The sequence below is a fragment of the Sciurus vulgaris genome (genome assembly GCF_902686455.1).
Source record: "Sciurus vulgaris genome assembly, chromosome: 10".
Lineage (NCBI taxonomy): Eukaryota > Metazoa > Chordata > Mammalia > Rodentia > Sciuridae > Sciurus > Sciurus vulgaris.
Window position 1 is genome coordinate 54,557,016 of NC_136470.1, and position 14,299 is coordinate 54,571,314.

Sequence of the window (14,299 nt, forward strand, 5' to 3'; positions counted from 1 at the left end):
ATTTACAATCATTCCTGAAAGTCTATATAGGACACATTGTCAAACTACCTCAGAAACACAAGGATGAACAAATAACCATGAAGTTGTGAGGTTTACAGAACAATGGAAAGTAAGATAACTGGCGAAATAACTTTAACAAAATAATAAAAATAGTAAACGCATAAAGATAAGCAAGAGCTTACAGTAGTTTAAGAAGTAGGAAATCTAATAATAACAACAGGAGAAGGGAATCATGAACAGGATGGACTTGGAGGGATTAGTAAAAGTTTTATTGAGATTATAAAATATTTAAGTAGAAGAACAATATGAGGAAAGACATAGAAACCTGTAACTGTGGAGGTACCAAAGAAGAGTCAAATAAGTCAGCTCAACTGAACACTGGAAAATAAGTAAAGGAAAAGAGAGCTAATAGCAGAAAAAATACACATGTATGCATACATTCAACCCACAAGTACTGAATGTCTGCAACAAATACAGAATCCAAAGGATTCATTCAATAACCATTTAAACAACAGTTTAAAGATTATATTGAAAATGGAACTGGCATTTGTGAAAGCATCAAGCACTGAATTTGACAAATAATATTAATAAAAATGTCTGTTTTTACAAAATTTTGGAAAAAACGTCATTGAAGATCCTCACAATGAAGAAAGACAAATTCATGCAGGAAACACAATAATATAAATGTGTCTAAAGTACAATAGAAAGTTTAAACTAAGCCCAGGGAGGAGAGGATACCTAAGAGCATTCTGGAATTATACTTTTTTTTTTTTTTTTTTTTAATTGCAAACAAATGGGATACATGTTGTTTCTCTGTTTGTACATGGCGTAAAGTCATACCATTTGTGTAATCATAAATTTACATAGAGTAATGTTGTTTGATTCATTCTGTTTGGAATTATACTTGATTCTTAATGAATTACATTTTTTCTGACTAAATCTCCAACTGCTACCTGTCTTACTTAGAAAAATAACTGCCACCCAGAGTCTTACCTACTTATTTCCTTTGTTCCTTCCTTCTTTCCTTCCTTCCTTCAACATCTTATAATGCACCTTATGAGCTGCATGCTCAAAGTTTCAGGATTAGAAACTATCAGTCCAAAGTATAAAGATTCAGTGTTTGGTACTATCTTGTTTTGCATAACCTTGTTACACACATTTATTTAATAATATTTTTCTTATGTATTTCTATCATCTCCTCTTCAACAGACTGAAAAACCAAAAGCAGGACTGAACTGTTAAAATATTAAATTAATGTGCATAGAACTTTAACAAATTCAGGCATCCCCAATTTGCCATGACACTTTTTTTTTTTTTTTTTTTTAATTGATCCACTGGGCCTCTAAGCAGGCAGACTCTCTTGGCTGATGGACTTAGGCCCTGAGCAGAAAATTAAGCTTGCCATGATACAACAATGTTGGGAAGCACAGAAATAAAGCATTAGGCATATGTTTTTCTACTGCCTATTTTAATGAGGTCTGAATCTTAAAATTCTCTTTACCAGTTTTATCAATATGATCAATAGCTTATTCCCAATTTCAATTCAATTTTAATGTTCTATTATTGTTGACTCAATTCCTTTTGGAAAATAAATCATAATAATAATCTCCAAGAAAAAAGGTATTTCTAAAAAATATCATAAAATGTTTGGTTTTGTTTAGAATCAGTCTCTCAATGGTTGTTTTTGAATACTGTGCTATTGTCAAATTTAAAGGCATTGGCTAAGTTAAATAAAAGTGGCTCACACAGCATCAATGTGCAATGAGATCAATGTCAGGAATGCTTCTACATAGAACCAGGTTAAGGAAAAACACAAACTGGTATTACAGTTCAATGAAGATAAAATAATTCAACCCTTGAAAGGTTACACTCTTCATTCATTTGCTCATTAATTCAATAAAATACTCCAAAAGTACAAGGTGAAAACCTCTGTGGAATATAAAGAAAGTATCTCCAATAATCTCATAAAGGTATCATTGATTTGGATGACTACAGAAATATGTGTAAGTCCTGGAAGTGACTTGAAATTTGGCTCTTATCCTAAAAATAATGTTAAAGACAAATCATGCAGTTTTCTGGAGCCAGTGGGATGCAGAGACAAAGGGAAAGATCTGGAAGGTAGGGGAGCATTTAATTGGTATTTCAAGGACCTCCCATTTGATGTAGTAGTGATTTCACTCATGTAGCATTAGCACAGAAATTTCAGTCCCCCGATGTCGGTGATTATAAATAAAGGGAAATAAAGATGTCTCAAACGCATAATTCTCTGTAGGTTAAGGTGCCAGCAATGCAAACTCCTCTCTTGAAAACATGTGAACAATCTTTCCATTTTTTACTGACCATGTGACAATTAAATAATTTTATAACTCTCCAGAAATTTCAGTTTCCAAAAGGAAATACCATGAACAATTTGTTCTATATATTTTCTTAAAATTTTAAGAGAAAGTTTATTTTGAAGGTTACCAACTGTTTGCACTAGGTTTATAGTGCTAATTCACTTTTTGCAAACCCTCATGTTCTTTCTCCACAACTCCCAAACCCTTTCTGATTTCTACATTCCCAAATATTTAATTATCATACTCCTAGGAATCTAATGCAGATGAGGCAATAAAGATGAGCCTTATCCTTTCAAATTTCTCGTTATGCATGTATATAAGAACATTATAAATAGCTAGATTTCTAGAACACACAATGTACATGTTAATGGTTAATAATGGCATTTCCCCCTTTTACGGTCTAAAAATAGTTCAGAATACATTTTAACATAAGAAGTGAAAAACAGCCTTTAATATTTTTGAAGCCAAAAAATTATGTATCTATTAAAATGCATATTAGTCAAGTACATTCTAGTCATGGTGGTAGCTATAGATAAGCATGGCACTTTGTTACAGGAAAAAAAACGGAAAACCAATGCTACATTTCACCAGTTTAAAAGCCCTAAAGCTATCTAATTTCATCAGTTATGGAATAAATACAGACTCTTAAACAAAAGAGTAAAACAATAATCCGCATATAAGTCACTACTCTTGCTCTTTACTATTCAGTTATAGTGTTGCCTGTATTCAAGGACATCCTAAGGGTTCTCTCTCATTTAAGGGATCTGTATAAGGTTCTGAGGGAAAATTTGCCTTCTGGTGCTCACTTCTTCATCATCTTATTAAGAAATTTCAGACAAATTTTCTACTTTTCATGTAAATTGTTCCGACTTCAGCCCTCCAATTGCTATTATTTACCAAACTCACCAGAATTTGTGTCTGGGGAGTAAATATCTATTGGAAAACATCTTGACCCAGCTACTTTGTGATGTGATGCAGCCTTGTGATAACATTATTTATTGATACATAATACTTTTTGTATAAAAATACAAAGACTGAGTCGGCTGCTAGGACCTTCTCACACCTCAGCTTCAGAGCTTAACCAAGTTTCAGCTTCAGAGCTTAACCAAGTTTACCATTCCTAATCCTTCAGGAAGCAGTCCCTGATTTCTGTCATCATAGAGCAACCATTTCCTTCTGAAGTGTCAGCACAATTTATTTATGTCATTTTTAAAGCATATATTTCTTCAACCTTTGACTTTATATAAGTGTCTTAGGTGTGTACTAAGTTATAAGGAGTTAAAAACTTCTCATATGTAGAGACTGTCTTATATACCTCTGCTTCACAGAGTAAAGAGTAACTCAAAAAATTCTCATAAAATACATAATGCTGTCTGATATTTGCTTTGAAATAACAAAAAAAAAATTTTATACAGAACTGTAGGCAAGAATGGGTCACACTTGAAAGATGGATCCAAATAGTAAAAATGATTTCTACTTACTTGTCTCCAAAAAACTTTCTCCAGAATTCAGCAGCATCTGCTTTTGTGATACGGAAGTTATCTCCCTGAAACTGACCATTGGGAAAGATTGCTTTGATTTCTGCCAGCATGTGACTGAAGATAAGGGACAGTTTTGTAAGATTTCGTCTGTGGACACAAAAGAAAAATAAATACTTATGTATGTAAGTTTTAATGGAAATCTACTAAGTCAAAATGACAGATGTGTATCAACCTAGGTTTTGATTTTTGATCATAAATCTCAACTTGCTATCATCCCTAAAAACAATGATCATAGAAAACACTGTACACTGAAATTCCTAACAGGATTTCACTTTATTATTTACCCATGTATTAATTTAACATAAACATGAACAATGGAAATTACATGATTTCATGAGCTCACAGTTTAATGGTAGAGATAAACACTTTAAAAGAAGTGAAACATGAATGACGAATACAAAAGATAGAGTGACTATTTCTACCTGGAAAAGTAAGAAGGGAAACTGCCATTAGAAGAGAATCTAGAAAGACAAGTAGTTGTGTGACAGATGAAAGACCTGGAATGAACAGAAAGAAATGGAAGGGAAGGAAGGAAAAGGTACTTTAGGCATTAGGAAAAGCATTTAAGAAGTTCTCAGGTAGGAAACAGAACTATTTTTATAACTTCTATGTTTACAAGGCTAGAGCAGAGGGTAACAGGAAGAATCTGACATAAACACAAATCTAGAGCAAAGTTTTTGTCAAAGACACTTGCCACTCCTACCCCAAAATCAGATTTTCAGATGATAGGTTTCACATTTTGCATATTTTCGAAGCTCCCAGGGCAGTACATTGCACCATTAAGTGATTCTACTATAAGGAACGGGGAGCCAAAATGGATTAAAAAGACTATGGGCATGATGAAGTCTCTGTTTTGAAGGGAAAAAGTTGTGATGGTACAGAAAAAAAATGGTTTAGAAAGGAGGGAAATTCAGGTGTCACCTCTGTTCTGATTTCTCTGTTTCTGGGGTTTCTAATGATTTAACACATGCTTCCTGTTGCAAAATGCTATCTTCGTCAATGGTTCTTAGTATTAAGTTTACAACATTAATTATGTTGATCAGCCCCAGACTGCCAGTGCTAGATAATAAGGCAATAACTGAAACACAAAATACTAAAAGAACTTCTCAGTTTTAAACTTTTTTTTATATTTTTCTTTGTGCAGAATTACCAAATTTCAATAAATACATATATAAAACAAATATGTAAAACAAATAAAAAATTCAATAGAGATACATATATAAAACAAGTTTTAGCAATTTTGTGAGTGTACAGGGGCTGAGGAAAAGGCAAATGCTTTAAGGACTCAAAGAGCATAGACAGGAAAATTAACATAGACATGTAACATTTCTGCAACATGTAAAACCATATAACACTTTAGCATGCCTTTGTCATTAAAAGTTGTGGTTCCTTGCCCCTTTTTTACTTAAGCACCATGTTTAATGACTCAATTAACAAACCAAAAAACCCCAACAAACCAAGGAGGTTGTGTAATATGCACCTACCAAAAATGTCAATGGGTGTCACTCTTTCTAAAATATTTACCAAAAAGCCCATAACCTCCTATAAAATGAATACAGAATAAATTAGACACTCATTATAAAAAGTAGGGAACAGAAAGATAAAGAAAAATCAATAAAGCAAACTCTATTATCTGAATAATATCATCTCATCTTCATTGTAGAAACAAAAATGTCAGCTATTTTTCAGAGCATTTATCATTTATGAGAAGTTGTCTTTGAAATGGGAGTCAGAACTTGGGCTTTATTTTAGTGCTTGAATTACAACAATCACAGAATTCATTATGTTTATACACAAATGCTCTACCACTGTCTTAGATCCAGTCACATTTCTACACACCTCAACCTAATCCAAGTGCAAATTTTCTGATACTCAGTTCAATCTTTATTTATTTGTTTGTTTGTTTGTTTGTTTGTCTTTTGGTACCAGGAATTGAATCCAGAGGTTCTTAATAACTGAGCAGCAGCCCCAGACATTTTTACTCTTTATTTTGAGACAGGGTCTCTCTAGGTTGCTTAGGGCCTCACTGAGTTGCTGAGGTTGGCCTCAAACTTATGATTCTTCTGCCTCAGCCTCCCCAGCCACTGGGATTACAGGTATGCACCACCCCTCATTTATATCAATATATCCTCATTTAGATGATGGTAAATACAGATTTTTCAGTCTTTGAAAATAAAAAGGAAAATCGTTATACTATATCAAAGGAATTAATTATGGTCAATACAAACTGCAAATGACTTTTAAGATTTAACTTTAAGACAAGCACAGACAAGTTAGAAAATTTGCAATGAATTTATTCTGATAATTAGGCTGAAGGGTTAACTTTCCACTAAACTTCCAATTGATACATAGAAGAAAAAATGAAAAAAATCAAGATGGTTATAATTAAGGAAACCAACTGTTCCTTATTTTCTGAATTTGGTTGCTCTCCATCTCCTTTCTTTGTTCTTTAATCATATCCAAATGTTTTTCATTTTTACTTATTCAATCTAAAGTCTGAAACACAAAGTCAATGATAACTCATCTTGGATATCTGGTCTACTGGCTATGTCGGCATTCGACTTTTAAAAAGAACTAAAAATATTTTATAATTTATAGTCCAGAAGTTCTAATAATCACTATTAGTACCTATATAGCCTATATATAACTGGTGAACTATAAAATGTACATACAGTTCCATTTTCTAGTTCCTGCAAATAAATCAACACATACTTATTTAACTTTCTGAATAAACTAAGTGCAAAAATATATTTTGCCTTTAGTCTTGAAATTCAAACTCACGCTGGTAAAAAATATTTGAACATATCAGTTTCATGTTACCTTTTTCACATACTAGAATATATTCATATTTATGATTTTTTATGTTTTTACTCACACACGTGTGCACATACACAACACATATATTTAAATGGTCATTCTGGAAATTCATTATTGAAGAGATTGATTTACAGGAATGGTAGTCTACACTTAGGTAATAAAAGAACTCACAGTTTAATCTACTTTCTGATGCCATTTAAATTCATTTTCACAGCAAGTAGGTTTTCCTTTTTATATGATCCTGTGATGTTTTTCACTCTATTTGCTATGTAGTATGTGCTTTCTTTGCACCCTAGACACCCATTTTTTTTAATAATCTCCAATTTTGAAAATAAAATCCAAGAATACAATTACCTCTAACCATCTAGACACAGGGAAAGGCAACAATTATACAAGTTCTTTTTAATGAAATGCTTTTTTCTCTTATGCAATTATTCCATACTTAGCCAATTTAACCTAAGCCCACTTGATTTCTTATCCTATAACCAGAAATGTTGACTGCTTAACAGGGGTTTTGATACTTACTAATAGGAATATTTCTGTCTCTGAAACTCCCCTACCCCCAAACAATTAAAGAAAGAAAGAAAAAAAAAATCTATCCACAAAGACTCAATAATCTTACACTGTTAATTAATTTTAGGTAGAATTTTGCAGCACAGGTTCTTTCATTTATAAGACAAGGAACGTATTTGTTATTGCATATCTTCACTAACTATCATAAGGCGAGCCACTTTCAATTTGTGTGGGATTTTATTTAGAAGAAATAATTTCAGAATAAAAGTATTTTGAAATATCATGTAATCAAAAAGTAGATGTCAATATTTGGTAAACTGTGCAAGAGATTAATATTACAGCAGACTGAAGAAGAGAGAGGGAGGGAGAACTAAAACCTAAACAAAACATAACTAAAGGTGAGAAGGGCTGGGGATATAGCTCAGTTGGTAGAGTGCTTGCTATGTAAACACAAGGTCCTGGGTTCAATTCCCAGCACCACAAAAAGAAAAAAAAAAAAAAAGCATATGAAATGCATCAGCAATGCCAAGGATACCTGCTAAGTTACAAGATAATTATTCTGTCCTGGATTCAGTCATCTACAGTGTATTTCCTTGTAATGGTATGGACTAATTTCTCTAGGAGTCAAGTTACCTTGTGGGGTCCACATGAAAACTTGGGGTTAACCAGAGTGAATCCATATAAAGATTCTGTTGGAATGATGGCACTTTACTGTTCTGAATAAGTCTTACTAGTTTGTGGTGGTCACCACTAACAACATAAGAACACTAGCTTATTTAAGGTCCAGTATGGGATGACACACTCTAACCCTTAGTAGGGCACACACAATAAATGAAGAGATCATTACAATACAAAGTGGTGGAGGCAGTGTACCCAACATGGTTTGATGATTTAAATTTCAAAAATGGATTAAAAATATATCAATTCGATTTGTAGTCACTAAATATGAGACGCACAAAGAATGTAATCTAATTAGAGTGTATGTAGTGTCTGCATTTTCTCCATTTAAGAAACAGCTGTGCCATAAATTGAAGAGGAAATAAAACACTTTAAATGCTGAATTAATGAAAAATTTTAAATGACACTTTATTTTAATGAGGTACAAAGTTTGTGAGAATGTACTGCTTTTGGTAGAAGAAACGGAGGATCAGTTTTTTGTCCAAAAACTATTAATAATTCAATTTTCACATTTGAAAGCTAGAACATGCTCCTCTTAATCTTTAAAAGGTGAAACAAATTCAACATAAAAAGAAAGGCAGGACATAAAGAATATAAACAGCGGCACTTAAAATGAGATTCACGTCCAGTTAAAGAGCAATTTACACTGTATTTGGGACATAGTACCCTCCAAGATGGGTTTAGTGAGTTACTTCACACCATTTTTGACCTTGGGGACATTCTGATTCCTAAGTAAGTGAGGAGACTAGGTTGATGTAAACCTTGTCTTTCATTTCTCCCTCATGAGAAGAGAGTCCATTATTAAGATGGGTCCTGGCAGACTTACATAAAACTGGATTGTTATTCATTACCTCTGCCCAAATGCTTTAAAGTTTTCAATATCTCTAAAGGGAATGAAAAGAAGATGTTAAAAATCCAAATACTGAGGTAAAAGTGTAGCTGTGGTGAAACATATGCCTAGCATGAGTTCGATCCCCAGCACTTTAATAAATACACAAACAAAAAATAGAGTCCAAATACCATTGAAGACTCAGTCTATCCCAAGACATAAAACAAGTCAACCATCTAACCTGAAACACAGGCAGTAGAACAATCTTCAACCTACCCTGTTCCACTTCTTGAAAAATGGACTACAAAATAAAAAGGAATTTAATACATGAAGTCAGTTCAAAACACTGCATAACCAAAACAAGGTCTTACATCTCCCTTGAGTAGGAACTACCTCAGCATGGCTAAGAAGGACAATTCAGAATTTTAGACTGGGAGAGTTGAAGCGTAGGCAGTCTTTGACCTCTATGTACCAATCTGTTAAAAGTGTTTTCTACAAAGGCTTGATTATTAAGTGCAAGGGGCTATCCCTCAAAATAAGGTTTCTGCCCTAGGGCAAATGTATTTCTTCTTAAAATAAATAACTAAAAAAGATCAATTTACAAATGCCCTATTTAAAATAACTCAAATATGAAATGATATGTTGATTATTTGCATATGTAATATTCTTAGAAAAATCCTAAAAGATGCATAGAGTATACTCTGCTTAATTTCTCAAGTATCCTATGTTAAAGAGTTTGACTGTGAAGTCTGAGAGTACTGGGTTCATATCCTTATTCTGCTTATAAGTCTTGGAACAAGTTAACTTCTCTGAATCCATTTTTTCATCTTTGAAATTTTTAAATAAAATAAGTGCCTCACTGAGCTCTTATAAGGAATAAATAAGGCATGCAGGCGAGTGCCTAACACTGCTAAGTAAAACCAAAAGATACATTCAATAAATAAATTTATTAATTTTGGTTAATAGTTCTGCTTAAATTTGTAATAAAGTTATAGTAAAATATAGTAGTCTTTTTTTCTTTTTTCCATATAGCATTATTATCCATTAAACTAATGGTGATCTGGAGAAGCTTCTCACATCAAGATTTTCAACCATCATGGTAGTCTTTCATTATTCCATAACAGCAAACAATGGGCAAGTACTTAATATCCATTCAGTCATTTATTCCACAAATCTTTAATGAATACCTATTATATGCCAGGTTTCATCTAGGCACTGAACATACAAAGATAAAGATGACAGAATACTACCCCTAATTAATTCAAGAGTCTCAAAGATCTCCAAAGGTAAATAATGATATAGTGAAAATAAAGTTGAGACAGAACCAGAGCAGGGTGGCAATCAGTGTGAGAGAGAAGAGTCTATGGATGCTGAGTGATGTGTTTTGGACCACAATATACCCTGTAAGAGGAAGTTACCATGGAGGGGAGGTGAATTAGGTTAGGAAATAGATAGCTCTGGGATTGAAAAGGACTACTCTTGTGGATTTCTAAATGTACTAGGATTATGACTGCCATATGCATAAAGACAAGGAATATAATAAATCTTACCTTGATGCATTTCATAAAGCTAGCCAAATGATTTTTTTAATGCCAGTTATTTTTAACTTTGTGGCAATGCCAAAGTAGGATTAACAACATCTCTTTGATGATTTCAACAAATGGTTTTATCTGGAAAATTTACTATGAAAATCTACTAAAGTATAATTTGATCACTCATACTTGGTTTAAAAGCTTAAAAAATACCTACTTTAATAAAACTCTTTTGTCTTCAGTAATAGTCTTCTTTTCATTGACACTGATCTATAAAAAGTATCCTTTTGTGAAATAAATCTTAAAAATGTAGACCAAGTCTATTGAGATAGAAACAGAAAAACTGAACTTCCCTCTCCTTTAATATAAAATGCAATGAAATTTCTACCAACTAGGTAAAAAGTTGTGATCACTAAGAGATTCAAATAGAAACAACCAGAACACAGACTGTTTTCTTTGGTTCTTTTTCACAAGAAAAGAAATATTAGAAATTCTGACTATACTTTCATGTCCTGGGGTAACATGATAAAGAAGAATCTTATCAAGAAAAAAAAAAAAAAAAAAAAAGCAAACTTGACCTTAGAAGAACAACAGCAACACAATTAAAAAAAGCACCTAGATTCACTTTTTTTGCCATTAAGTTACCCATAAAAAATAAACACAAAACTACAGTAGAGTAGCAATCTGAATAATCTTAATTAGTCTGGGTTTATTGCTTCTGATCCTCCATCTTAATTATAAATATATAAATAAAAAGGATATAATCAGTTTATTCAAACCTCTACCTAACCTAGCAAGAAATTTTCTTTTACCTGTGACTTTAATTTTAAGCTAAAAATTCTCTTCAAATAGCATTTTTTAAAGAATTTCTACTGTCCATGACACCACACCACCTTCCCACGACTTCTCACACCAATTTTCTGAGTTCTCCCCAAATGATTGAAAAAAAATCCCCTGCTTTCCCTGATCCACACTGTGGCTAAAGCCATTCCTTCCTCCTCCTCTGATACAATCCCTTATGCCTCAGCCTGTTGAACTCTCAACTGTGCCAGTTTCATATCAAAGTACTCCCATAATGCCCTCTCGCTCCCCTCCCATATGTGATCAATCAGGCTATTAAAGGCCACACCATAACTACCACAACACGGTTTTCCCCAAAGGGCATTCCTGGTTATTTTATGTACATAGTGTATTTCCCTTCTATTACATCAAAAATTTTGGTTGGAAAATGTCTTAAATCTGCAACAACTCTTACAAGTAACAGATAAAATAAAAAAAGTTCTTGATGATTTCAGAGACCATAAAAAAATTTGAACACCTATAAATAAGAAATTTTTGAACCCAGGAATAGTAAACAAAAGTAATTCATAGAAACACTGTATATTAATTCATCTAGTTTCCAAATCTGGGTGAAAAAGAATTTTTTACCAAAAGCTGTTTTAATAGAAGTAGAAGTCTGGGGTTTCTAAATTAGAAAACAAATTTTTTGCTCTGTGAACTGTGATATCTTTTCTCTCCTTATCATGTTTCCCCTTTCTTCACAAATGGGAAACAGAATATCACAAAGACAAAAGGAAATTAATGCTATAGTAGTTTGCAGAAACTCAGTAAGTGGAACGCATTTCCTATACTTTCTGAGGAAGTAAAAAAAGCAGAGCATGGTTTCTCATCACACCAACTACTCCCTGACAGTTCCTTCCTCCTTTTGGCTCTGGAAATTTTCCTTAGTTTTACCTTTGTCTCACTGCAATTTTTCTCTCTTGGAATGGAGCAAGTGGAAAGAAGAACAAACCACAGGAGGAAGAGAAAGAAGGTTCATCTCCCTGGTGCTCATGTTGTGCCTGTACTGACAAAAGAAAACTACAATCATGAGATTGATTCTGTGTCTTCCTTACCTTTTCCAAATGGTTGTCCCAAATATAGGGGAAAAAAAAAAAGTACAAACTTACCAAGCAATTCCCATTCATTTTAGGTATAATCTGATAAGGAAACTACATTACAACACTGTGAAGGGAGGCAGAGGGGATAAAATCAAAGTGGGAAATGAAAATGCAGGATAATAAATAGTATGCCCAGTACAACCAACTTCATAGAACCTTGACTGTATTAAAAAGCTAACAATGCCAGGCATGGTGGCATACTTGTAATCCCAGTGGCTCCAGAGGCTTAGGCTAGAGGATCACAAGTTCAAAAGCATCCTTAATAACTTGGCAAGGTTCTAAGGAACCTAGGGAAACCCTGTTACAAAATGAGAAATAACAAAAGGGCTAGGATGTGGTTCAGTGGTGGAGCACCCCTGGGTTCAATCCCTGACACCAAAAAAAAAAAAAACCTAATGTCGTATATTTTGTAAGTAGGAAAAAAACTTCACAATATTCAAAAACTGTTTTTACTGTAGTAATCTCTGGATAGCAGAATTCTTATGAATGGTTTTTTCTTTAATTCTTTAAATTGTCCTATTTTCAATAAGAACCAAAAATGCCATGGAAAAGTCATTATACTGATTTTCTCAGGCAAATCTGAAATGTCTTAATAGAAGAGTCAATGGACTTCCAGGCACATTGCAATGCCCCCATCCCCTGAACGGCCCCACTGGTAAGTGTGCTGCTATGGCTTTCAAATCAAAAAGCCATCTCCAGTGCACTCACCACAAACCACTCATAAGACCACTGATTCCCAATTTTCTAAGAAGTACTGCATTAGTCTTCTCCCCACAGTACATTCACAAATGGCACACCAGTATTTTTCCAAATCCTTCCCAAAGAAGGCCTTTTAATTATAATTTCATATTTTTTAAATAAAAAGCAGAGAATGTAAAGGATAAACACTTAGGTTCACAGTCGAAGAACTGCTTAAGAAGAATGAATCTGGATCCTTCAATCTAGATATTGACTTCATTTTCTACCTTTAATAACAATCTCCTAACAAAGAATACAACTCATATTAAATTATTCTTAGGGACATGAAAGTCCCAAACAGTTTGATCAATTAGCACATGATATGTAATTTTTGCCATAAAGGAAAAGTTTAAGTACACATGACCAGAAGATTTCACTGACCATATTTTTCTTACATTTATCAGATATATGGATATCATATGTACATATGATAACAGTTCAAGATAAGGGGAATATTTTAGACATCAATTGCCTCATTGAGAAATGCTATCTTTTCAAAGCAGTGAGAATATGCTGGACAGATCTTATATTTCAAAATGAAAAATAAAAAGACAACAAAATCATAGAAAAATATGGCTGTGATAATCTACCAGTTATTAACAACATAATTTTTCCAGATCACTATGAAAATCTTAAACTTTCTGAATACAACAATAGATATATAGATATATTTTTTTAAAGTCGAAGACTTTTTTCAACTGGAAAAAGTTACAATGGATACAACTTGTTCCACAGCTAAGTAGGGGTGCTAAGACCATCCTGGAAAAGTGGATACTATATTCCTAACAATAGTGCAATACCAGGATATTGTAAAGGAAAGCATTGTACTGGTAGACTCAAGTCTGCCACTAACCTTCTCTTACCTAAAGCATTTTACCTAAAGCATCTTCCTCTATAAATGAGGGGGGTATGGGATACAAATTCTAAGACTCGGAAACAGTCTCTGGAATGATCACTACTTATATTCTCCACAGTAGCCAGTGACTAGATAGCTCTGGCACTGAAAAGGCTATATGCCACAGGCAAAACCTGTGAATCCATTTCAAAACTTGCAGTTAACATCAAAATACAACAAGTTATATTGTGTTTTCAACTTACAAACTTTCCTCAGTATGTCTGTCTTAGACTGTCAAAATTCTGACATCAGATTACCAATAATCTAACAGAAAATTCAAATTATAGTAAGTACAAAAACTTTCACTAGAACATTTGGAAGCCTTGACTTTTATTTTGTTCCTTACCAGCATAGGTGCCTCTGCCTTTTTTAATTTTCGTCTTTTTTCAACAAAGAAAAATCCACAAATAAAATGAGTTCTCAAAACAAAAGAAAACCACAAAGCAGCAGAAACAACCAAAAAAAGGAAATTTAAAATCT

The 14,299-nt window shown here is 33.2% G+C and overlaps 1 protein-coding gene across 7 annotated transcripts in view; it reads right to left on the reverse strand.

The window, feature by feature from the left end:
- Positions 1-14,299, reverse strand: part of CBLB (Cbl proto-oncogene B) — a 207,877-nt gene that overhangs the window by 112,249 nt on the left and 81,329 nt on the right. For all 7 annotated transcript variants that reach the window (XM_079100820.1, XM_079100816.1, XM_079100818.1 and 4 more), the window contains one exon: positions 3,818-3,964. In XM_079100820.1, coding sequence (XP_078956946.1) covers positions 3,818-3,964 — 147 coding nt within the window. The remainder of the gene's footprint in view (positions 1-3,817; positions 3,965-14,299) is intronic.